The sequence below is a fragment of the Oryzias latipes genome, chromosome 11 (assembly GCF_053564925.1).
Source record: "Oryzias latipes strain Hd-rR chromosome 11, Olatipes_Hd-rR_3.1".
Lineage (NCBI taxonomy): Eukaryota > Metazoa > Chordata > Actinopteri > Beloniformes > Adrianichthyidae > Oryzias > Oryzias latipes.
Window position 1 is genome coordinate 18,655,380 of NC_136247.1, and position 27,216 is coordinate 18,682,595.

Below are 27,216 nucleotides of genomic sequence, written 5' to 3' on the forward strand. Positions count from 1 at the left end.
GCTTACACACACCTGAATGCTCCAGACCAGCAAACTGCCCTAACCTCAGCTTTTACAGAGTTACTCACACCTAATGATGATCACTTAATGAAGAGCACTTGATCAGCAGCACCTGGCTGCTGCTTCTCTTTCAATTGCCATAAAAGCACTAAATGTATCTTTTGATTTCCATGCAGTGTTTCTGAATAATGTCTGTTTATGACAAAACAATGCTGTGTCACACATTGTTTTATTTCTATGTCAATGGATGACTTGATTTTTTAAAAACTTCATCTTTACAGATGAGAAAAAAATTACACCTGACTTGGGGAAACAGAGAAATGTTTTTAAACAGAATCACAGGAGTGGATCAGTGAATATTCTAGGTATGCCGTCAAGTCTGTGTGAACACGTGGCTTCCCCTCTGTCACCTCCTGAACTGCTGTTTTATCACTGGCTTAGTACTCCGTCGATGAGGCTGGCATGCTAAATGATAATTAAGACCATTACACGGTCACAGAGCATGCGAGCGGTGCAGGGCACGGCTCCCTCAATTGGAGCCCTATCTCAAGGGACACCCTATTACTTGCGCAGTCGTGTATCTCTCCAAATTAGGTTAGAGTTTCATTCCACCTCATTCGCCACAGATGTGATGTGGTTATTATAAACTCATGATATGGTTAGTGAGTCTGCAGCCATTAGACGAGCAGGCATCGCAGGGAAATGGCTTCCCAACACTCAGAATGATATATTTCTGTCTGATCTCAAGTACATTCATGCACACATGTTTCCAGACAACACAAGACAGTGCAGAATTCATAAAGGACCAAAAAAATGAAGATTAATACTTGTTTGGACTGATTACAGGAGCAAGGCTGAGCACAAACTATATAGATATACTTTTTATTGTAACGGAAGAGTAAAAGAAACAAAAAGGAAAAGACATCTTCAACTTAACCTATAAAAGCCAAGACTTATATTCCTCAAATGAAAATTATGTGGGACGAACTACAGATCAAGTGGACCGCAAAACACATTTCTGATATTTTTCTGTTACACTGGTTCTTTTTGAGTTAAAATAAATATTTATTCAACTTCTTTAAGGTGAGCATTTTCCATCTCAAATTGGAGAAGAAAATCATTTATATTATTAACCCACGGATTTTGATATTCTCTCTTATGGAAGACTGGAAGAGACAAATTTTGAAATATACACGCTATTAAATTATTAAATAAATGTGTCATTATTATTTAAAATTGTCATTAAATAAATAAAACTGGAAATCAACAAATAAATGTTTAAATATATGTGGGATTCGAATATTAAAATAGGAATTATAAAGCACAGTTAAATATTTCATGACATATTTCATTATTTCATGGTCCATTGTGGGCTGGAAGCGACAAATTGAAGTAAATTTATTTATTATGAAATTATTAAATAAAGGTTATTAATTATTTGAAATAGTCATTAACTAAATCATATTGGATATCTATTAATAAATGTGTAATTATAAATGGCATTAAAATATTAAAATAGCCTCTAAAAACACATTTCAATATTTTACGACATATTTAATTATTTCATGGTACAGTGTGGGCTGGAAGGGACTAATTAAAACAATATATTTAATCTGAAATGATCAAATAAATGTGTTCTTAAGTTTATTAAAGTGTTATTAAATGTGCCATTCTTTCATAAAAAATTCCATTTTAAATGATTTAAGAAACACGTATTTATTTAAGTTTTTCAAAAATAATTTGTCGATTTAAGTAATAATTTTAAGGTCCGGTTTGCAGCATTTCTTTATTTTATTTGATAAACTGTCCCATCAAACTCAGTGGGGGGGCTGAATTCAGATCATCTCTACTTCAATGCTTTGCGGTTTTTATTCCTCATCAAAATACTTTTCAGGGACAATTGATCAGGGGAGGCACGTGAGTCAGTACCACACATTGCCTCAACCCCAGGTACGAGCCAGGACCCACTCCAACCCCGACCCCCCCCCCCCCCCCCCCCCCCCCCCACCACCACCACCACACACACCCACACCCAAGCCCAGAAAACCGCGCAGCACCCCAGCCCTCCCCACCCAGGCACTGGACCCGACCCCCCGACCCACAGAGCCCCCATCGCCCCCCACCGGGCACCGGAGGCCCCGACCCCCACCCCGAACCACGGCAGTAAGCCAAGGAGCAGCGACGACCAGGCCCCCCACCCCCTAAGTCATGGAGTTAGCTTTGGGAGACCAGAGAGACTGAATTCTTTCAAAGTTACTTGAACTCAGGTGAGCGTTTATGTTCTTCTAAAATGGATGGTGGAATGTAAAAAGAAGGAAGGAGAGTGCCCAGCCATCCCCAGACCAAGACCCCAACCAAGAGAGTAGCCCCCCCGCCAAAGTTACTTGAACTTTGGGCTGACATTTTTTCCAAGCTTATATGATCAAACAGCAGATTTCTGTATTGACTTATATTTATATTTTTCTTGTTTTTCCAATTTATTAAAATAATTTTTTTAGCAATACAAAGTTATGAAAATGATAGATACTAATCCTCCTCCTATATCGATGGCACTCATGTCACCAAGCGCACAAAGTGACGGTGAAGCCGTGATTGAAACCCTAAGCCAGACTGATAGATCGGCACATACCTGCTGCCAGAGAGCCTGGACAGGCGTGCAGAACCACAATGCATGCATGTAACTGTCGGGTAGATTACTATCACAGTGCTCACAAATGTCTGAGTTACTGAGACCCATCTTGAACATCCTCTGTCCAGTGTAGTAAATTCTGTGTAGAGTTTTGAAATGGATTAGCTGCAGATTTGGACTTTTTGTCAGTTTAAAGGTGTTTAGACAAAGTTCTGACCAGAAGCTTTCATCTGTGCTGATGCTTAAATCTGCATCCCATTTTGTTGTCGGAAGTGAAATATTATTATCTAATTTACATAAAAGTTTGTATATATTGGAGAGAGTTTTATCCATTTCTAAAATTAATCAGAGAGGTAACTGCTTCTGGTAGCTTTAAATCAATGTCTTTGTATTTAAACTTTTTAGTAATAATTGATTTAAGTTGAGCCGGTTTAGCTCGTGCTGGTTTACGGTGCCTTCCGTCCATGAAACCAGGGTTTGACTCCGGGCTGCTCCCTGTTCCCTTCTCTGCTTCTGTGCCGGTCCCAAGCCTGCTTTGAGAGGGTTGCGTCAGGAAGGGCATCCGGCGTAAAACATTGCCAAGTTTACCATGCGACTCATTTGCTGTGGTGACCCCTGATGGGAAAAGCTGAAAGGGAAACAGTAATAATTGATTTAAGTTGCTGATATTCCAAGAAGTTACTTATTCCATGTTTGTCTTGTAATTCCTGGGGAGTTATGAATCTTCTATCAATAATTACGTGCTGTAGTTGTTTTACGCCCCTGCTTGCCAAGCTGGGAAGAGTATTTTCTTTTGTTTATAAGGATGTCCGGGTTGTTCCAGATAGGTGTCATTTTGCACGGTTCAATGGATGATTTTGATATTTTGAGAAATTCCCACCAGGCTGTTAAAGTAGCTGTCACGAACTGGTGGTGGAGGACCCAAATGCAGGAGACCAAGCTTGATGACAGGAACTAAAACATTTAATTAGCAAACTGAAACATGACAAAAATATGAGGGGAAACAAAACTGTGACAAAACAGAGCAGATGACCTGACAAGGATGAACAGAAACCAAGACACTTAAATAGGCTGAGGGTAATTAACTGAACTGAAGACAGCTGTGGATCATGAACCTGAAGGTGTGACTGACAAGGAAACCAAAAACATGACAAAGAAAACCAAACCACTAAATCCTTACAGTAGCATTTATATTAATACTTTAAAAACAATCCTGTTTTTCAACTGTTTGGCTAATAAACGGTAGATCTGACAAGTTGATCTTTTCACATAACCCCTGTTCCAAGTCTAACCATGAGTTGGTTTCTGGATTATTTTTTAACCATTTTAAGATGTATTGTAATCTATTTACAAGAAAGTATTTGTGGAAGTTAGGTAATTCTAAGCCTCCACAGCTTTTTACAGATTTTAAAGTTTTTAGACTAATTCTTACAGGTTTTTTGTTCCATAAAAAGGTGTATATGAGTCTAATGTTTTGAACCATTTTAGTGGCGGTTGTGTGGGTATCATTGAGAATAGATAATTAACTTTAGGTAAGATTTTAATTTTAACCGTGGCTACCTTGCCTATAAGGGACAGAGGCAGGTTGGTCCAGCGTGTTAGATCGTCCTGTATGATTTTCAGTAATGGCGTGTGGTTAAGCTGCACCTGTTCTGATAATTTGGGGGGAAAATAGATACCTAGATATTTGATATTTCCTGATCTGACTGGGATCGTGAGTCTTTGCTCCGCATTACTGTTCAGTGGTAATAAAACAGACTTATTCCAATTAATGGAGTAGTCTGATATGGAGGAGAATTCATTAATGATTGTTGCTGTTTCATTTACAGAATGTAAATTACTTAAAAACAGTAATATGTCATCTGCATAGAGACTAATTTTATGATGGCTGTGTTTGGTTTTAATTCCTTTAATGCTCTCATTCTGTCTTATTGCTTCAGCTGGAGGCTCAATAGATATAGCAAAAAGAGAAGGAGAGAGTGGGCAACCCAGTCTGGTTCCTCTTCCGAGAAAAAACCTGTTGGAAGTCTGTCTATTAGTTCTAACTGATTTCAAGTGATTGGTCAGCCTGATAACGTATTGCGTAAACCTCCAGGAATGATTGGTGACGAGAGGGGCGGGACTTTTCAAAAACAGCTATCGGCTAAATCGCTGTACCGTCATTCTCATCAAAATGTCTTTAGCAGGATCAAATAAACACATAGAAAAACATTTCATGAACTTTCATATCCCAACCATTCAGTGCTTTATCGGGGCCTTTTGCATGAAGGCAGAGCTGATATCCCAGCGATGGTAAATCTTTTTACATCGGTGATGAACAATTCTCCACATAATGTTACACCGCTTTTTATGTCTAGGGGGGCTTAGATGAACATGACATAAAAGTAATGTTTTTTCAAACAAAAACACCAATGGACTGTCTCCATAAAATAACTGATTTATTTACAAATTAATAAATATCAAATGATAATAACCTCTTAAGGTGAAGCAAAAAGGCTTCAGGGGAACTGTCACACTGTGATGTGACAAGAGTGGCCTGGTGTACATAGGAGGCAGATGACTCTTAAGTTCAGGAACAGGTTTTATTCTCTGGTCTCACACTCTGGCTGCACAGCTCACACCTCCCCTCCACACTGAGCTCCTTCTCTTTTATGGGCTCCAGTTAATTGGCTGGCCACACCCAGGAAGGAAGTCACATTTAAACAAACATTTCAAATAACAAAAGATAGAAATGTCTTGTAAATAATACAGTTAAAGTCCTGCAAATAAAGACATACATAAATAAACAAACTGAAATCATTACAACAAAATGTATATACAAAGAAATCCAAATTCTTTCCACTTCCTGTGCCCAACTATTAAACAGGAAGTAAGGCCTTGGCCACCATTTTGTTCCTTGGGCAACAGGAAGAGAAGGTGAGAAACATTACAAAAATCAAAGAGGTGATTATGCATTATGTGTTTAAAGGTGATGAGTTATGACAGACGGGTGACAAGTAGAAAACGACTTTGTCACAGGAACTAAGGCCAAAAAATAACTAACAAAACCCCATCTAATGGAAATCTGAAATCTTACCTGTGAATGAAAGAAAAGGGAAATAAATGATATAACACAAACCTCCCTAAACTAACATAAACAGGAGAAAACATGAAAGAAAATGGCAGTTCACCCCTACAGCCTCACCTTAACATAACTACAAACAAAAGACTGCTCTGAGTGGCCCTGAACACAAAACCACAAAGTGCAACATAAAATAAAGAGTACCAGAAAAACTGCAACATGTCAAAATCTACAAAACTGGTGGCAAAGAACACCAAGCTGCAGTGGAGACAGGTTGCAGCAAAGCTCCCTTCTCACAGGCTGGAGGTCCACGTGGTGCTTTTAAAGGCTGCCTCCATCAGCTTGGGTCCAATGGAATCCACACACTTTCCAGCACCACATCTGAAAATAATCAGACACAGAGACACAAAGATCCACCAAAACAACGAAGTGCCACTATGATACAGAAAAAAATACTCAACACAGGAAAAAAAAGAACGAACAAAACCAAATACGACCACAGCCATACCACAGAACAGCTGACCATCTTCCCCAGCAGTGAAAAACACTGGAATAGAAACAGTTTTTTGGCCTTTGAGTTTCTTATTGCCATGTCTTTTCATATGTAGTTTCATTGAGGTATGAGAAAACCAAATTATGAATATAACACATTCCACTGCCCATTTTGCCATTACAAGGGTGCAAAGCATGCTGTGGACTACCATATGGACAACCATTCATCCGTGAAACACAAAGGTACACTTAGTCTTAGTTATGAATCTTAAGTATGTAAGTCAGAAGTAATTAAATATGTTCATTTCATTCCTAGAATTCACAGTCTTCAAATGTGGTTTAGGTTGCCAGGGAACATCCCACTTTCACCGTTGCTATTGTCTGGCAACATTTTTGATTTGATTTGATTATTTCAAGCATTAATAGTAGTCAATACAATAAAATGACAGATTAATCAAACTCATTACAGAAATGATGAAATGCATAAATTAAAAAAACAAACAAGACACACTTAAGCTATTTGATTCGTTACAAATAGGGATCATTGACTAAAGTCAAGTAGAGCTTCATTGATTGCTTGACTTGCTTGAGTAAGTCACAGTTTTTAAAGAAAAGACAACAGGGGATCACAGCACCCACTGGCCCCAACACAGCCTTCAGAGCCCCCATTGCAGTCCTTAGAGCCTCCATTGCATCAAAAATGTTAAAAGAAAGGTGTAGGATGCAAAAAATGAGTTGTCCTTACTGCAAATTGGATTCAAAAAAAACTTAAAAAACGCACTGCAGGAGGAAACAAACAGATAATTGACAGATCGAGTCAGTTTGTGGATGTAAAAAATAGTGTGTTTGCAGCCTTGTCTGTACATGTTGTGAAGAAAACCTGAGGCTGAGTTATAAAATTGTGCATGAGGTTGACCTGGCTCAATAGAGGATTTGCCCACAGAAGCGGATTGCAACCCATAAGTGACACCATGTCAAATATCTACTGTACTGCCCACGAGCTGTCAACCAAAATGTCACTCTGTCTGAGGAGGCATTGGAAATTCAGCCTCTCTTCTGTTCTGATAGGTCTTTTGTGGTTGGAAACGTTTGATGTTGTTTTCCATCTACTGAAGCTAAATTATTCAGCATTTGTGTTAAATAGTTTCGTTTTTACAATAATGACATGGTAAGACAATATCTAGAGTCTTTTCAATTTTTCTCAAGGTAAGCAGTGCTTCTGTCAAGCCTCTGTTTGCCATCAGTCTATTATTCTCAACAACACTTCCACAGCTTCTGTATAAGATTCAATAGCATCATTTACAGAAACTCCTGTACCTTGGGGACTGACATAGTGCCAGCATCAGCATCATAGTGCCAGCATCAGAATTGTTAGGTCCATTCTAGTCAATACCATAGCCTTCATCAGTCTGAATAGAAAAATAGCAAAAACATTTACTTCATGAAGCTACAATTGTCTGTTGGCTGTCTGTTGGCTGTCAAAAAGCTCTGTAACACTGCACTGGCTCGGTTGTTCTCAGCCAAGCGGCTAAATCCATCTACACCACCATGAACACCAAATCTCCACCTGTCAGGGACGTGTGAACATGGAGAACAGCACAATTCTATAGTCAATTATATAGATACATTGTTTATCTTCTAATATCACTGACCTGATTAACTTATGGTTGACATCTACCACATGTGATAGATGAAAGAGCCGCAACCAGGGACAGAATTTTGCCATGGTCTTACAACATGGAGCCCGAGACGTCTCATGTAGACTCCCTCTGCATCAACTCTATGTATAGAGCCTTGCAGCCTTGAAACTTAGGGCTATAAAATGAAATATATGTAAATACAATGGCAACTTATTTTTTTATTTACAAGACCATCCACTGAAGCAATTCCTTCAACATTTCCTTATTTGAATTTAAAAAACTGTCACAACAAAACACAATGTAGTGACTTGTGTCCAACTGCTCCAGTTAAAAATCACTATGCACATGTACATAGTTTACATAGTTTGAATACATACATATACAAATATATGTGCAAAAAAAAACAGTCCTTTTACTCTCCTTGAGTGGCGTCTCTCTAGAGCTCGGGTTCTCTATCAGCAGTCTGGGAGCTTGAGGATCTGTGCAGTCCCTATCACTGCACCTCTCATGCATGTTCCCTGAGAACATGCATGAGATGTTCTCAGGGATCTGCTGGAGCCACTCCTAGTTTCCAGGTTAGTGTTAGATCAATGGCAAAATTCAACTTTACCACCACTGCTCAACCACAAGAGGCAGCACACACACAGTTTTAGACTAATTTCAAGAATTAAACAAGTTTATATCAAAAAGTCAAAAGTTTGCGAAAGACCAACAAACAGCACTGTTGAATCCCCATTATGATGTGAGCTAACATGGGTGGATCGGCCACTCAGTTCAAAACACACACCAGCTTCAACATACTACACAACTTACTTATTGCATAAAAATGTAACGATAATTAAGTTGTTAGTTTCGGTTAAGGCAAATGCATGAATAAAAGTAGTCTCATACCTTAAACTGAATTGTCGCATGCGTCTGGTAATGGGCCTCCTTGATACCACGAACATCACAGCGATTTCGACAGCTGTCATCCTACAAAAAAACCAGGCACTTCAGAAATGTAAATAGGATTTCAAAACGCTAAACACCCTGTTCATGGTGTGCCTTTTGCCTGTCGAACCCTGTGACGAGAGAGACAGTGTAACACTTCTGCTACATTTTCAGTCACTGCTGGGTCAGTGTCCACGTCAGAAACTGCAGAAGTTATTCCAAAAACCTCAAACAATTCATCCATCTAGCATAATATGTGTTCTAGGTTTGGGGACTCTGATTCCACATAGTCTGCAAGTTCAAAAATGTCTTTAACCAAGTTGCTATGAATATCATGGAAATACATTGAAACCACCGTGATAAGGTTTACAGTGCTGTGGAGTAGAGATGATGATGCCCACTGAGATTGATGGGACAGTTTGACGGATAAAATAAAGAACTGCTGCAAATCGGACCCTGAAATTATTTATAAAAATCATATAATTAATAAAAAATAAAACACTAAATATATGCATGTTTCTTAAATAATTTGAAATTTAAATTTAATTAAATGTTGAAAAATTTAATGACACCTTTAATTATTTATTTCCAGTTTATAATAATTAATTGCACATTTATTTAATAATTTCATGTTAAATATATTTATTTCAAGTAGTCCCTTCCAAGCCACACAGGACCATGAAATAATGAAACATGTCATTAAATATTTAAATGTGGCTATTTTAATCCCACATGTATTTAAACATTTATTTGTTGATTTCCAATTTTATTTATCTAATTACATTTTTAAATAGTTAATGACAGATTGATTTAATAATTTAATGGGCGTATATATTTATTTCAATTGCTCCCTTCCGATCTTCCATTCTGTCTTGTCTGCTTGATATTTGGTAGACTAAACTTGAAGAATGTGCTGATGGGACATCGTCAGTCATTTGTAAATTTGCTGTCCACTTTAAAAATATCTTCATCCATCCATCCAATGTATCCATTCTCCGAACCTGCTGATTCCCTTTCAGAGTCATGGAGTTGCAAATTTCAAAATTCAATGACCTGTAAATTTCTCTGTGAAAAACCAGTGTGGCACAATACTCACTGGATGGGCAAACATATACCATAATGCATTGTGTTTGCACGGTTTATTATGAAATATGTATGGAATGCGTTAGTGTATCGGTATGCACAAGTATGTGTGTGTAAATTAGCTTATATATGTGGTGTTCAGCTGTCTGTGTGGATCTGTATGTACAGTATTAAGAACATTTGTAGGTTTATGCAGACAGGGGCTGTTCTATCTATTCATTCCTGTTTGCATGGATTTGAGTGTGTAGATGTGTATACCGGTAATTGTCCACAAAAATGCAGCCCTTTTTAAAATGGCTGCTTCCATGAAATCTTAAGAAATACTTTTGGTAGGAATAGTTTTACTAATTTATGGGTTGGGTAACTTTTGTCATATGTTTATGTTTTCTTTCTTTATATTCAATGTTTTTTTTCTGCTGCACTCTAAAACCTCTATTGCTTCCCCACTTTATCCTATCTTAATTCCTTTCTTCTTATTTGCCTCACTCCCTCTTCTTTTACTAAGTCAAAAATGACTGAATACAATTTGTTGTTCCAAATATAAAAGGGGAGTAAAACAGAGAATAAAACAGAACCCCGAATGCCACAATAAAAACTGTCCAAAAAAAAAAGAAAGCCCTCGGAGTCTGTTTGTTCAGCTGCTGGACTGGACGAATAGAAAAGAAATATGTTTGTGTATGGACAGTTTATGGTCACATCTGAAATCTGTTAGATGTTTCATGCATTAGTCAAACATGCAACAATATTCTACCTCAACAATAATCGAATTGATCAAATCTGTTTACTTTAATAAATTCAAACTGAATAAAAATATCCCTAGGGCACCATCCTTAATTGTGAGAAGAAAATATTTATTCATTAATATAATTAATTATTAGATAATTGGATACCAACTTCAATAATAGACTTTTTATGGATTTATTCATGTCAAACTGAGGGTCATTTTTACTACCTTAAGGGATTTTACTACCAAGAAAGAAGTCTCAATAAAACTGTCCTTTGAATATCTATCATGACAAGAAACAAGACAGTCACATCAAGGATAAAATATTTGACATGATGGAGGACTACATGTATTAGCAAGCAATCAAATGTATTGATTAACAGTGAGTATTCCAGTATTAGGCTATCTTGGTCTGACAGTGGAGCAGGAACTGCTGTAAACTTGTCACTGAAGGCCAGAAGGGTTCATGAGAAGGAAATCGGAAATATTCTTTTACAGAAATCACATCTATTTTGGTCCCCAAACGCACCTTAAAAAGCTAAATGTAAATTAATTTTTGGGGCATAACGATATTTGTTCCAGCATTTTTCTAATGATGATCCTTTTTTTTTTAAAAAGACATCTCAGGAAAATATGAAATTTCTCATTGACTGACAATCTAAACACTTAGTCTGGTCCAGTGCTGGAGCTAGAACATTTGATATGGGGGGAGGGTGGGGACATAAAGTTGGAAAATGTGTTTTTCTGTTTAGTCATTGATTCATTTACTTTTGTTGTAGTTGTTGTTTTTCAATTTTAAATTGTTTTTTGTTCCTGAACAGTTGTTTGTTTTTGTTTTTGGTGTGAACTTCATTAGTTATTTCTGTATTTAGAAAAAATTTGTAATGTTTTTTTATAGTTTACATGTTTTGCAGACCGCATGTTTTTTACACTTTTGCAGCTGTATTTATTTAATATTTAATATTTATTTTTTTATTTAATAAGAATCTAATTTCGATAATAATTTTTCATAATAATTTTAGTAATATTTTTAATTATCTAATATAAATGTCAATTGTGATGTCCTTTATTGATGTTATATAGATTATTTCTGAATGTCGTGTTGCTGCCACAGAAATGAAATTTCCCCATTGTGGGATTAATAAAGTCATCTATCTATCTATCTATCTATCTATCTATCTATCTATCTATCTATCTATCTATCTATCTATCTATCTATCTATCTATCTATCTATCTATCTATCTATCTATCTATCTATCTATCTATCTATCTATCTATCTATCTATCTATCTATCTATCTATCTATCTATCTATCTATCTATCTATCTATCTATCTATCTATCTATCTATCTATCTATCTATCTATCTATCTAAAATGAGAACATCAGAGTTTCAAAATGTTTTAGTATTGAGACAAATAATTTGAAGGGCAATTTAACGACTGATTTAGTTATTTTTGCAATGCCCAAAGAAGCTTGTATTGATGATTTCTTAATCTGTGTCAATAAAGATACTATTACTCAAGGATTGTGGGGGCAAAGCTTGTTGGTGGGTGGGGGGAATCTTGTCCCCCTGCAGAGATATCTACATAGGAACTTAGATGCTGATTTCTGCAAATAAGTAAGCAGTTTCTGAAGATGCAACATCACTTCATGCGGTCAGTTTGTAGTAAGCCTTAATCTCCACGAGAGGGCAGCAAAGTAAAAAAGGTGCGCTTGTTCAACGTTCTGAGCTGTTCCTTCAAGAAAACTCAAAATTAGGAAAAAAGAAAACAAATCCTGGAAAGTTTTGGAACAAACAAGAAAGCTGCAATGGACCTAATTACACTAAAGCATATTTTTTAGGGTGAATTAAAAAATATAAAAATTCTAATTTGAAGAGACACATAATTTTACACTTGATTCAAACATTAATAAATGCATATGTTTTTGAGAAATTTTATCATTTTTCTGGGCTGAATTGGATTACGTTATATTTTAATGATAAAATAAAAATAAAACAAAATACCACTAGATGACGCTAAAACGTGTTTTCCATACAATCGTCGGTCTATTGTCATTAAATTTTGTTGCTCTGTGACAAAGTGCGCATTCGTTTACTTTATTATGATCATTATTTTCGCTTGTTTTTTTAATTAACATTTTGAAGTCTGTATAGTTTCTGCATTAATGTTACTTCTTGCTGTTGCTCTCTGCCTCTCCGTCCTTTCTCTTTGTTCAGGTGTAGCGGTCTGTCTCTTTTGAATCCTTTTTTCCCATCTCAACTTTCTTTTCACTTTCATAGATCACAGAAGAGGAACTGTCTACCCTGTATTATAATGCAAATCTGCAAAGAGAATGATTTATACAAAGCAGAGGGAGTGGGGAGAACAGGAAAAGCAAGTTTATTCGTCTTCTTGGTGAGAAACTCACTGTAGTCGCAGATGCAGTTCAGACAGCTGTGCAGAGACGCTCCCACAGTGATGCCACAACATCAGCAGCTCTGAAAATCTCACGTGTTCACCGCTTTTTACCTGAACTGCAACTCTGGGCTTCCTCTCACCCTGTTTCTCACACGCGCGACAGACGCACGGCTGCGCGCATCACGCACATCCATCTACAGCCCGGGTTTGCTTTGTGCTGAGTTGACTGGGGAGCTGGTCTCACAGAGCCTCGGCGTCTTCACGGAGCAGCTCACGTATATGGACGACTTACACCCTTTTTTCCCGGCAACTTTAATGGGGACTTCCACGATCAGCAAGGAACATGCCTGTGATGAAGGGATTATTAGCGCCACAGAACACGTTTCTGGACACTATAGCCACACGGTTTGATGGCACTCGTAAGTTTTTATTCAACTATTTCATTGAATTTTCTATTTTTAAAATTTGTATGTTTCAAAATTTACCCTAAAGCCTATATAATTAAAATGGCATACTTAATGGCTTTCATGTCTTTGTTCTCCAGAATTTCCTTTTATAAAATGTGCAAATACATTTCAGTTTAGCGCTTAAATCAACATTTTCCCATTGTTTCAATGAACTTAATAGTTTGGCATTCATTCTGGGCCTGAAACAACAAAAACCAAGGCGCTTGGTATGGAGCTGTCCATGGTTCCTCAGCTTTCAGGACCACGGACAGCGACAAAGGAACCTTTGCGCGCTCATGCCGTCTGCAGATGTGCAGAACTTGTTTACAAGTTTTGTCCGGTAATAAATGCTCGTCTTCCACCTGCTCAGCAAGTTTGAGCAGCCATTAATGTCTCTGCTCGTTGACTGGCAAATCCCATTGATCACATAGGGTTACCACCCCATTCATTGAGAGTCATATTAATTAACGATAAATGGTTTGAGAGAGACTCTCTAGCCAAACTGAGAGAACACTGACATTTTGTAGTGTGGTTTAAACTCAATTCCAAGGAGGATTTATCACAAAATGGGACAGCTTCTCTTGTTGTTACAGCTGACATTTGCTGCAGGTTCAGAACACCTAAAGGCTTTCCAGTGTTACATCAAAGAAGTTGCAGTTGTTTGTTCTGCCCAAAGATATTCTGTAAAGCACAGCTAGATTTTAACGTCACATGTTGTGCTCTTTATTTCAGAACTGGTGAACTAAATTTCATCAAACCATACTCAGATACTTCAACTATTCATTTCTTTTTTCATTAGAACACAAAAGTCCAGCCATTGACTCTCACCTGCATGAAAACACCACATGGTATTGCAGCAGAATTGCATTCACACTTTTTTGTTCATCACATTTTTCCTGGTTGGGCAGAGTACAAAAAGTACAAACAGGCTATATTTGGATAAAAATAAAAAGTAAATAGACTGCCTAGCCTGAAGCTTTGTCCTTACAAAGACAATCCCTCTAGATTTGTAGTTAGTCAAGCTCCAAAGAACGAAGTGCTGTCCTTGACTGGAGGAAGGAAATTAAGGTTGGGCTTGAAGTGTAAGATGGAGAGGACTGGAAGCAACAGAGCCTGACGAGACAAATTAGGTCCGTTGGCCTGGTCAGGAGGAACTGTAAGAGAAGAGACAGTGTTTACTCCTGTGAAAGTCCATCTAACACAATCGGAAACTGATAAGTCCTGGAGACAGTGATGAATGAGGAACTCTTTATCGTCACCGGATGTGAGAGAAGGCTTGGATATTTAAAGTCAACTCTTTCACAGATTTCAATTGTTCTTCCCCTTTAAAAACATGATAATGTCGTTGATCCTTCCAGAATTTATAATGTTTATGGTTAAAAAAATGTATTCTGTTTTACAGAATAAATACTTTCCAATGTCGTTTTGAGAAGTGTGCATTTTCTTTTGGCTCCATTAATCCAAAGGTTTTTATGAGTTAGTTTTGATTTTTATAAGGTATTAGGAATAGATTAATGTTGCACTTAACAAACAGTTGCACACTTTTCACAAGTACATTTACTAAGTATTATTGTTATTTCATTACAAACTTTGGGCAATATTTGTTAATAATCAGTGGTTTCAATGCATCCCTAAATCGAAAAAAGGACAGAAAAGTGGATACAAAGAAACGATTCCACTTTGAATCAAAACAGTCTTTTACACTTATTTTGAGGATCGTCGCATTTCCAGAGATATCTTGAAAGTGTGATTGAAAGATTCTATATTGAAACAGAAATTTGTGCATGAAATGGTCAATAATCTTTGGCAGTTAGGCTCTGGGCCCGAAACATCTTGCATTTTTGTGATGACCTTGGACCATGTGAAGAGACCCCAGATCCTAGACTCTGATGGTAATTTGGAGCCCAGACCGCTCCGAATCGAGGAGGCAGGAAGAGAACAGGGCGGAGATGGATCAGCAACGTTTCTGGAATTCGGATAAACAAACCTCTAAAGGCAGGAATTTTGTTTGTGATTCTCTGTGAAGAAAGTGAGGACATTGGCTATTGGCTCAGAGTGAGGACTAGTTGATGAGTGACGAGTGAAGTGAAGAAACAACAACCCAGCGTACCTGAAGATGAGGTCGATCTTCCCTATTGAAATTGCGCCAAAGCTCCACTTACATGAAAGAAAAAAATCTTTTTTAGTAACATGATCAAAGCAAAATAAATCATGTTTCTAGTTATGTTTTTTTTATTTTAATTTTTATCTTTTTTTATTTTACTGTAAACAATGTCACATTTTGTTTTAATAAATTGAATTTATATTTGGAAATTAATTTTTGTAATTACATTTTTACCCCACAAAAAAAGTCATTGTTGACCTGTCCACCCATCCCTTCAAGGGTTGCCACAATGAATTAGCTTTCACTGATTCACACAGGTGGTTTGTGTGAGAGTTTGTTACACCGGATGCTGTAACCCTGTATTTTATCCAGACTGGGGACCAGCACAATAACCCAGTTTCCCAAACATCAACCAGTTATTTTAACTCCTAAACCTTTTTAATCCTCTAATTGTTTGTTTCTATTTGTTTATAATTCAAATTGGATAAAAACAGAAATTAAGAATTGAAAGATTTTTTTTTAAGATGAGGAAATTAATCTATTCAGGACCAAACTATATAATTGAAACGTTGCGTTGTAGAGATGGAGAAGATATGAACGCAACTGTGCATTAACATGCACGCCAAAAACGTCAAAGATAAATGTCCCAAATTGTTTCAAAATTATGTGAAAGACATAATTTGCAGTTTTACAGTAAATGATGCTAGTTCCACAACCCATTTTGATGGAATGTATTTTGCTTTGTTTAGATGCTGCTTTAGCACTTTGTCCTGATGTTATATAAAAAAAACAAGATGCCATGAATTTTTATTAATTATTTATTTGGGGTTTTTGCACCCTACAGTCAATCATTCTGTCACAGATAATGTTTTGGTAGAATAACTAGCTTTTACTACATGGTTTGTTCCCCTAAGAGCTGACCAATAGAAAACCTTCTGACTGACCATCTTGTGTCGTTAAATGTCAGAGAATCTGGTAACCCTGATAATCTTATATTTTCTAAGACAGAACAGATTATGTGAGATGGTTTCGTAAGAATGCTGCAACACCTTCTGTCAGCTTTACAACCGTGTGCCATCCATATGACGAATCTAACCGTCTGTCCATCACTGCTTTTGAAAATCAAGCATGATGCTTTTTACATTAGCACGTTGTAACCAGGCCACAGCATTTCCAAATACAGTCTCTTCAACTGGAAATGGAATTTGCTTAATTGATAGGGAAGATGCAAAATACAATTGAGTAATCACTGAAAAACTGGCTTAATACTGTAGAAGTTACTGATTACATAATTTGGTCATTTGTGATCTCAGATTCCAGTTTGAATTGCTTTGTGGCTTAAATACAGTTTTAAGGTATTTGTATTCATTTTTGCAAAATTAACATTTAAAACTAAATCATTGAACATCCTTTGTGCCTTTAAAGCAGTAATTTATTAGCTTTTATGCTGGTCAGTAGTAACAATTACATTTATGCAGTTACCGTTTTTTTTTTACAAATTTAATTCTAAAGAACAGTTTTACTGCACAATGTCTTTAATTAATTAATTCATCTTCTAATCCGTCTTTTGTCCCTTTCGGGGTCACTGTTCTGCCCGAGCCTATCCCGGCCACTTGCTGGTGAAGGCAGGGAACATCCAGGTTTCCAGTCTGTCGCAGGGTCACAATCACACACCCATGCACACTCACATTCATACCTATGGACAATTTAGAGTAACCAATTATTGTTATTGAAAGGTGGGAGGAAGCCGGAGTCCCCTGACAAAACCTACGCATGGAGAACATGCAAACTCAACACAGAAAGGTTTCAGGACCCCCAGCCAGGACTTGAACTTGGGGATTTCTTGCCTCGAGGCAAGAGCGCTAACCACTGTGCCACTATGCAGCCCATTTACAATGTCTTTTACTTTTTAAAAATATCTTAAATATATTCAAAATTAACTCTAACTTTGTACAAGAAGAAAAATGAAATGAGTCTACATCTTAAATGAGGAGAAAAAAGATTGAAATGTTAAATTTTGATAATTCAAACATGCATTTAAAGGGCATATATTACGCCTTTCTTAAGCCTTTCAGAATAAACTACATTCATATGATAATTTATTACCTTTGGCACACTAAAGAATGATTTATTTTTATTAAAGTAGGTGTGTGTTAGATGGTGGTGCTGGCAGCACAGACTCTTCCTGGAAGGGGCTGTTCTTCACTTTTCTACGTCACAATGTGAGAACCCGCCTGCTTTCGTGGGCTAGGAAAAGGTTTGGAAATTAACATTATAATAGACTTAAAAGCTCAAAAGGTTTATTTTGCATAATATAGACCCTTTCAAAAAATCAGAATTTCTGAATTTGACAAAAACAAAAAAAAAATATACTCAAAGAATTCTGAATTTATTCTTCAAATCAGTGAGAGCCTTATTGTTGCCAAGGAGACCGTGAGCATTTTGAGACTTCATTAACCCTTTAATAATGGAGCTTTAACGTACTGTATCTCTTCAACTGTTTTTACGTAATCAATGTGAATAAGCTGATTATGCTTTTCACTATTTCAGAAGAAAATTGGATCAACAGTTGAAGAGTTACAGTAGTCCAAAGAGTTAGAGCTAAAGCTATATTATAAAAGTACTTGACTTTTATTGTTTTGCAAAAAGTCTTCTCTCACTCATCCATTTTTTGGATATTCTGTCTGTCTTTACTCCAAACCAATTATGACAGTTATGAGACGTCTGAGAAGTGAGAGGACATGCAGCAAAAGACCACAGGCCAGGAGTCTGACCTTTTCCCACATGGTCTTTTAGCTCTTTGTAGATGGAGTAACTGCCAACCAGCTGATAACTAGTGCCATTAAACTAAAAGGGAAACCTTTCTGTTTGAACAAAATACTTGCTGACTGAGCCATTTCTGTCAGCCACTGATACCCCCCTCTATGAGATAAGGGTACCACATTGAGCTGTCTACTAATTTAAACAGACAGTGAAACATTCGTAAACAAAGGATAGTGTGAAAAGGTGCTGTCTGCTCCCCGTCCTACACCATTCATCCAGATTGCAATTTTCGTTGTCTCATCACAGTCTAGTTCCACCTCCACTATAGGTAATTACCATTGCTATTCCTCATGGCAAGACTTGGTGCACACAAGACGGCTGTTTAAATATCTCACAGTAAAAGTGAAAGAAAACTGTTTAAAAAAAAAAAAGATAAGACGACAGAGGAAAACAGTGCACTGCAAAAAAAGCCCCCAAGATATAAGTCAAAAAAATCCTTTCAATTAAAAGGAAATCTTCAAGTAAGGAAACAAATCTAATCAATGAGACACGTTAATTAAACTACAATTATTTTGCCATTAAAAAACTTTCTTTATAAGATTATATTTCAAACAAGAGAGAAAATGAGACAATTTTTCTTGAAACAAGGGGTCTTTTTACTTTTATTAAGTTTCATTCTGACCATTTTTTGATATATTTTCAAAGCGTTACAGGTGGTCTTTTAATTCTGGTGATGCCATTTTAAAAAAAATTTAAAATTTAAAAAAATGTTTTTTCTAGGATATAGTTTCTGCAGAGCAGCTGTAGTTTATTAGAAATTCAATTCTGAGTTGTGGGTGTTACTGTTGGTGCAGAGTAAACCATCCTTCATTTCCCATCATCTATCTGCTTATGTGCTCTACCCCTGGTAGTTGCCCAGTGCAACCCCAACATAACATTACGAGTGCAACAATTTAAGGGCAGCAATATTGGAACCATACAGCCATACAGTTTTGAGCCAGAGACCAGCTCAGAAAAGGAAAACAAAGATTTACTGTAAGCGGATGCATCAGAATAGAGTGGAGAAGGGAGCTTGTGGCTTACCAGATGTAGCTCTTTTAAATGGCATTTTTTTCATTTACTCCTGATTCATAGCAATTTGAAAACAAAAATACTCAGATGCAATTTGAAGCTTAAGTTCTTATAAATGTCCCCCATGATCAGAAAAATGCCACAGAACATGTTAAAAACACCAATTAACACAATTTTCTTTGTGCTAAGCGGTAAAACTGCTTGAGAATATTTTAAATTCTGCAATTAGTGTATTAGAATAAAAACAGACATTTACATCCTACTAATTAAATTCCTTTATAGTCCTCCCATGAAATTTTTTAAATAAAAACGTTCCCAGTGGTTTACTTAAAATCCCACAACCTAAATGTGATATTTCATGTTTATCTGAAGCCTCTGTTTCTAAAAATCTCCTCTACATGGGCATGGCCATTGGTACTGAGCTGAGTAGCTCCGTCCTTGATCCCCCCTTTCTGCAAGCTGGGTCTTGCATGAATAAAGAACTTTACACAACGGGAGGGGTACAAAAAGAGACTGAACGTCTCTGTTCTCAAAAGTTTATCTTTAGGGATAAAGAAACTGTGAAAAGTGACATAATCTTGGTTCCAAACAAATGTGTGTACAAGACCCTGCTGTTAATAAAATTACACTTGAAAAAGAACTTTGATAAGCGCGCAAAAAAATGCTTTAAAATGACATGATAACTTAGGCTACATTTCAGCAGCAAGCAGCACTGGCTGCAGCTCAGAACTGATTTGATGCTAGCACATGCAGATTGTTAAATTCCCTTGCACAGCAAATAGAATGAAAAGCCATAAAGAAAGTGACTTTAAATGCTAATTATATTTAAGAGTAGTAAACATCTCTCATTGTCATCAATACACACAGCCACAAGAATAAAAAAAAAAAACAATTACAGTAAACCCTAAAGAATTGGATGCTGGGAATTCAGAGAAGAACATTGCTCTCCCTTGGCTCAGTCAATCCACAAACCCTTTGACCTGCTATAAGACTGAGGCATCTAATTGCAGAGGATGAAAGACTGCAGAACAAACTGCTGCACTAAAAAAATATTTAGCAAAGTTTACTGCTGTGGAAGACAACCTGGACTAAAACTGTAAGAACCCTTAAGTAGAGGGCTACCAGCTATATTTTTCATTATAATTTTAAAAACTTGAGGTTTTTCCTCACACAGAGGCTTAAACTGAAAGAAATAATGAGTGCAGTTATGAGACTGTGACGGAGTAATCAATCATTATTGACTGCAGGGGTGGAGTGTGCAGACAGCGTCTCATCACTACACTGGCTCTACAGTGTCGGTTTTGTCCAAAGTATTCTTCGTGTATATTTTTCAACTCTGTAAGAAAACAAAAGAGTCTGGCATCAGTCTTGCAGAAGCTGAGGCTACCTTCTGTATGATCCAAAGAAGGTCAACCCAATTATTGTTGAGAAACAAAAGGCAATTTATTTCTCCATATACTAAATCATGTAATATTAAAGCTTCATACATTGTATAACATGGAATAAATAGCCTGATGCTTGATGATGCTGTTATCCGCTAGAGATGGTGAAGTAATCTCTATAGCTACGTTCACATCGTCCTTGGCAATGCACGTTCAAGCGGCCACTTCTAAAGAAAGGTCTATGTAAACATGTGTATATGCGCTTTTCAGGCTTCCGCATTCAAAACTCTTGTGCTGCACAAGTACGACTGTTTTCGAGCTTTACATACAAAATGCACGGCCATTGAACAGGTGTGGAATATAAAACCAGGTGTGACTTTGACCACTTGGGGACTTGGATTTGGTAGTGATGTAAGGATGGTGTCCCATTTAATTCACAAAAGTGCCAACTATTTGAAAATTGAACATGAAGAAGAAATCAATAATTGCAGTTTGTGCCCAGCTGGAAATTTATGTGAGCTGTCATATTTCGGAATAAAGCTGAGAAAGAAAATACCTGGAGCAAGGTTTGTGAGATTTGCACCGCTTCAACATTATTCAGCAAGCCTCTTCCAACTCTAGGTGACAGACATGAGCTAATAGAGAGCAGAAAAAGAAAAGAAGAAGAAAACCCCTCCCTGCTTGTCCAGTGTGAACACCATGGGCTGAATGCGTGTTCAAGAACCTGCATACAGTGGGGCAAAGAAGTATTTAGTCAGCCACCAGTTGTGCAAGTTTTCCTACCTAAAAAGACAAGGGGGACCTAGTGAATGACCTGCAGAGAATTGGGACCAAAGTAACAAAGGCTACCATCAGTAACACACAAGAATGCTGAATTGCATCTAAAGAACACCATACCTACTTTAAAGCATTGGGGTGGAAAAATCTTGTTTGGGGATTTTTTTCGGAAAACGGACCTGGAAGACTGATCCGTGTAAAGGAAAGAATAAATGGGACATGTATGGACAGATTTTGAGTGAAAACCTACTTCCCTCAGCAAGAACTTGAAGATGAAACATGGCAGGGTCTTTCAGCATGACAACAATCCCCAACACACTGCTGGGGTATCGAAGGAGGGGCTTTATAAGAAGCATTTCAAGGTCCTGGAGTGGCCCAGCCAGTCTCCAGATCTCAACCCCACAGAAAGTCTTTGGAGGGAGCTGAAAGTCTGTGTTGCCCAGCGAAAGCCCCAAAACATCACTGCTCTAGAGGAAATCTGCATGCAGGAATGGGCCAAAATACCAGCAACAGTTTGTAAAAACCTTAACACAGAATATTTTTGACTGCTGTCATTGCCAATAGAGGGGAATATAACAAAGTATTGAGTTGAACTTTTGTTATTGACCAAATATTAATTTTCCACTATAATTTACAAATACATTCTTTAAAAAATAGACAATGTTAATTTCTGGATTGATTTTTTTCCCCAAATTTGTCTCTCATATTTGAAGTATACCTATGATGAAAATTACAGGCCTCTCTCATCTTTTTAAGTGAGAGAACTTGCACAATTTGTGGCTGACTAAATACTTTTTTGCCCCACTCTACGCGGGTTCAAAGACAAAACCAAAAGCTCAGTTTATTTAAAACAGAAGAAAATATGTTTATTTAAAAAATGGTGTTCATCCCCACAACACCTGAATTTATCTCCAGCTTTAATACAACAATTTCCTGTTTTGATGAAGGCGTCAAGGCCTTAATCATTCTTCTTTTGCAACCATAGGGGTTTGCCTGTATAATTTTTTTACAAGACAAAGGTTTTGTTTTAATTCTTTAATAAGAACCCATTTTCAAATACTACACACAGTAGCAGCAATTCAGCAGAGAACTCTTTGGCTTTAAGTGCTTTTGATCAAGTATTTCATGAAAATGGTACAGAATAGCCCCAGCAGAAAAATGTGCTGTAAGGTCCCCTGACTTCAATGTTACTGTGAATGTTACTGTGAGCCCGTTGGCTTTTCAATCAGACATGGACCAGATCCAAACGATAGGCTTGGCATAACAGAAGATGTTCTGCCTTGTTAAGCCACCTAATTAGCGAGATTCTTCTCCTAATCACTGTGTCTAATGGACTGTCCTCAGCAATCGACAAACCGGGTTTCTCCAGGGGAAGTCCAGGCTTGTATGTTCATTTTTAGACTCAGTTCATTTTTTGAAGTTTAACTTCAGGGAAGCCACACGACAGACGGTTTTTTGTAATTGATACGAGGAAACGACAGACAGACTTCCAATGAAAAATGGAGGGAGTGTAAATTGCGAGCTCTAATGGCTGGTGTAATCTTTCTTTTTGCAGGAGCTGGGGGAATGTATGATGAACAGCCACAGCGGTGATTAAGGCTGTGGATTTGTGTAATGATTTTCTCTCTTAATCTGTATGATGTGAAAGGACGGTGGCGCGGGTTTGCGCTCCTTTATCAACCTATGTGCTCTCATACAGATCGTCAATACGGACTCTACAGTTTGTTAAAAACTGAGGAAGATTGAAGTATGTGACAATATCTTACAATTCTATGCGGCTCTGTCTCCACAAGACAACTGTACGGTTGTAACCTTGGTTGCTATGGTGTGTGTGAGTGGTTACTGTGGCAACTGCAGAAAGACTTTTTTTGTGGTTATGTAACAGATGAAGCAGTTTTTTAGAGGCCTGCATAAATTCAGGCAAAAAGGGTGAGGAGGTCTCTCCATCCATCTCCCCACTTCTGCACCGATTTTCACCACACTCTGTCTTTCATCATTTGACTTTTCACGGGTCTATCTTACTTGCTTTCAGCTTTACACTTCCTCCCCTCACCCTCCGCCCTCCAAACCCATCATCCCTCTGTGACAGTTATTCTCTATACATTTATATCTCATCTGCTTTCTCATCCATCTGCTCCTCTTCCGGGGTGTGTAGTTGTGCCTGTCAGTTGCTTTTTCCCCTGCTTGGTCACCCATCACAAAAATTGTTGCTGTACCTTAAATAGCACTGGGGTGAGCTTCAGAAAGTGACTGAGGCAGGTGAATGTGCACACTGGGCATTTTGTGAGCTCTTCATACACCAGTTTCTCAAGTCAGGGGTGTGAAGGAGAATCATTAAAGATCTAAAGTTGGGAAAAAGTCTTCAGCACACAGCTCCAGCTAGGAGAAAGGTGCAATGCTTTCTTTCACAGAAAATAAAGTGGCAATAAAAAAACCCTAATCCCACTTTTCTTGGGTTCCAGCATCTTCCATGAAGTCACAAAATTAAAAACGTTTTAAGCAGAAAGAAGAAAAAAGATATAAGTATGGTTTTATTTTGTTTTTATCTTTTTCTTTTTATCATCTATATGTTTACTTAAAAGAGTTATCTAAAGATTAAACTGGCCTTTCTTAAAACAATTCAATAGAATACATGATGTGTTTTTTTCCTTGCTATCAGTGAAGAATATCTGTGACCAGGAGTATTTGACTTGGTAACATTTCTTTAAATAAGTGTGATGTATTGCCCTTTTGAGACAAATTTAAAGACCTTCTCCAATGAAATTCGTGTTGTTGGTGCTTTTCTCATGATGTAGGTCACATGCAAAGAAAATGCTTAAAATTGCATTTCTGAGTATTTCTTTTTTCAAATTATTGTGAATCAGGAGCAGACACGAAAATGTAGTTGGAAAAAGCTTGTAGCTTTTACGTAGACTAGAGGCTACAATGGCCGGGCCCCAAGGTCCCTGCTCCATTCTGATTCATCCACTTGTAGACAAATAGATCCATAAACGCCTTTGTGTTCCTCGTCTGAGCTGGCATCTGGCTCAAAACTGTATGCTGGATAGCTTCAGTATCGCTCACTATTGCTGTTGCATCGCTAATGTTAGGTTGGGGGTGTGAGGGGCGGTAAGCTTGCAGGAGAGAGTGTGAACGGAGGAATGATAGGACGTGAGGGCTGGCTTAGACCACGCCAATAGCCACGCCCACAGCAGGTAAATTTCCAATGAACTGCTGCTGCTCTGCCAAGGAGTTGTAAACTGCTGCTCTGTGCCCGGGTCTCACCTCTATGTTGCCAGGCAGCACAACTGATGCTAGCAGAAATGTTCGAAGAAAGAAGAGTGGCTCCGTCCAACGTGGGATGGATGCCATCTCGCCGCATGAGTCCGGGCTTTCCTGAAAATGCACTCCAATTGTCCATAAAGCCAACGCCATTTTCTGGGCACTATCTAGCTAACCAGAGGTTAAATGATGAAAAGTGGCTGTACATTTCATCACTGACTAAGTTCGGCAGGAGACCAGAGAAAATTACAGTGTCTGACATCGACTTAGCCAGGTTACACACTGATTCTACTTTTAATTTGAGAACCTCTGATTGTCTCCGTCGGGCGTCGTTACCTGCGTGAATCACGACTCGACGGAATCTGGACTTACAACTGGGCTAACATTAGAAAGTTTCCCTCTATGTCACCAATTCTAGCCTCCGGATAACACCTAACTGTAGCAGCTGGGAGCTTTACGTGTCTAACCATAGAAGAGCAGATAGAGACGGCTCAGCGGGTGTGCCACTGAAGGGAGAGAACCTAATTGAGCAAGTCTCAAAAATTGGGGGCAAAGCTTTTTGCTGAAGGGGTATCAGCCCCCCTCCCTCCCATTACCCTGCCCCTGTGTTCACACATGGTGGGCTCAGTTGCAGTGCTGTGACAGGTGAAGTATGTGCTGAACAGTTGCTATTGTAGATCTGTGATCACACAGAACATGTGTTTTTGCTTTTCTGAGGGGCCCCAAAAGCAGGACTGATCCAAAAGCCCAAACATGTATGAGGAGAACATGCAAACCTCACAAAAAGAACACAGCCAGGATTAGAACTAGGGCCGTGCTGTGAGGCAAGAGTGCTAACCACTACACCACTGTGCTAGATCTTCTTTAATTTTCACTTAATTTGTAACCAATGTTTAAATGCCACCTGAGGTTTATTTGGTTTTGGCGTTAGAGTGTGGGTTTGTTTGTCCGTGGTTGTTAGTGTATTTTAAATGGTTCTGTTCAATTTTCTCAATCTCTCGCACTTCTGATGACCTTTTTTGAAATCTTCCCCCCTAAATTAGCATCCTTCTTTAACCCTTTTGCGTTACACACAGATTTATTTGTGTTTTTGGGTTGCCTAGTTTTACATCTCAGAGAAAAAACTAGATTTTTTTCTTTTCCTTTTCTCCTTTTTGTTCTGTAAAAAACTGTCTGACACAAGCTCTCAATTCCTCCTGTTGTTGGTAAAACTATCATGCAATCCTAAAAAGAAGCATTGCTGTAACAAGCTTCTACGCCACAGTGCATTAGTGTAGCTGTACCCATTAAAGTGTGTGAAGGGTGTAGCTTTGACCCATTTAGTGGAGTGGTACTTACCTACTGAGATTTAAATTGTTCTTGTGACTGAAATAACACAGTGTTGTTGTTTTTTCTTGTTGTTGTTCCCGTGACAATTTCTTGACCTGACACCTTTATTGCACAAAAAATATATATAATTTTACACAATGTAAATAACAATAATGTAAATAACAAGTGTTTTTACTTTAATAATATTTACATAAATGTCTGTCGTGTGACCTAATAAATCCATTTCTGATGTGTTTACAGCAGTCAAGCATTAACTTTCTGTTCAAAGTGTTTCTGCTGCCAACTCTGACAAACTCCTAATTAAAAATAGTTTTTACCAGTTCAAACACTTAATCTGACACATCTTAAATTCAAGTTGACAATCTCAATTTATGTAAGTGTTTCTTTGTAATATTTCTATTGTTTTCTAAACTTGGTCTTAAAAGTAATTCATTAAGCTTTGCAGCATCTTCCATCTCTGTGTTCTTTTTTGTTTTGTTTTTTGTTTTCTGGATCCTTTCTTCTGCCCTCTACTCTCTCCATGCCTGTGGGATTTCTCCAGCTGCTGTCATGCAGCACTGTGAGCACAACTTGAGATGATCTATGGGTTTCTACATGCAAGCAATTAGCCAGAAAAAAATCAGAAGTACCTGAAATAAGTGGAGATGAAAAGGACAAAACAGAAAAAAAATGAGAAAAATGTGTTTTTGAAAAAAGAGGCAAAGGATATTTTTAAAAACACAAAATCTGAAATGTAGCTTTGTTTTGGTTTGTAGTAAATAAAAAAACAGACGTTGTAGAGACCTTTCTAGCGAGCATAGGGGGAGTAAACAGTAAAGAAAAGAGATGGATCCTGGTGAGGAAAGAAGTCTGGGTTGAATCCAAGTATGGATAGATGAAGAGTAATTAGATAGAGGGATGGAAGGTAAAACATGGCTAACAGTGGAAGGGAGGGGAAAGAAGGGGAGAAGGTTGATGGGTTAAGGATGGAGCTAGAATGAAGGGAAATTGGTGGAGGGAGAGAGGGAAGAGATGGAGAGATAAGAGGTACAGCAAGGTCATATCTAATGCTGGTGGGAGTGCAAAGGAGAGATGGAGAGAGGGAAAGTAGGACACCAGCAGGGATGGGGACAATATAGCATG

The 27,216-nt window shown here is 37.7% G+C and overlaps 1 protein-coding gene across 1 annotated transcript in view; it reads left to right on the plus strand.

The window, feature by feature from the left end:
• The first annotated feature begins 13,097 nt into the window (after positions 1-13,097).
• The window catches only part of kcnh8 (potassium voltage-gated channel, subfamily H (eag-related), member 8), a 70,615-nt gene continuing 56,496 nt past the window's right edge, over positions 13,098-27,216 (plus strand). Inside the window, exon 1 of the mRNA XM_011480853.4 lies at positions 13,098-13,380. Coding sequence (XP_011479155.1) covers positions 13,305-13,380 — 76 coding nt within the window. The 5' untranslated portion in view covers positions 13,098-13,304. The remainder of the gene's footprint in view (positions 13,381-27,216) is intronic.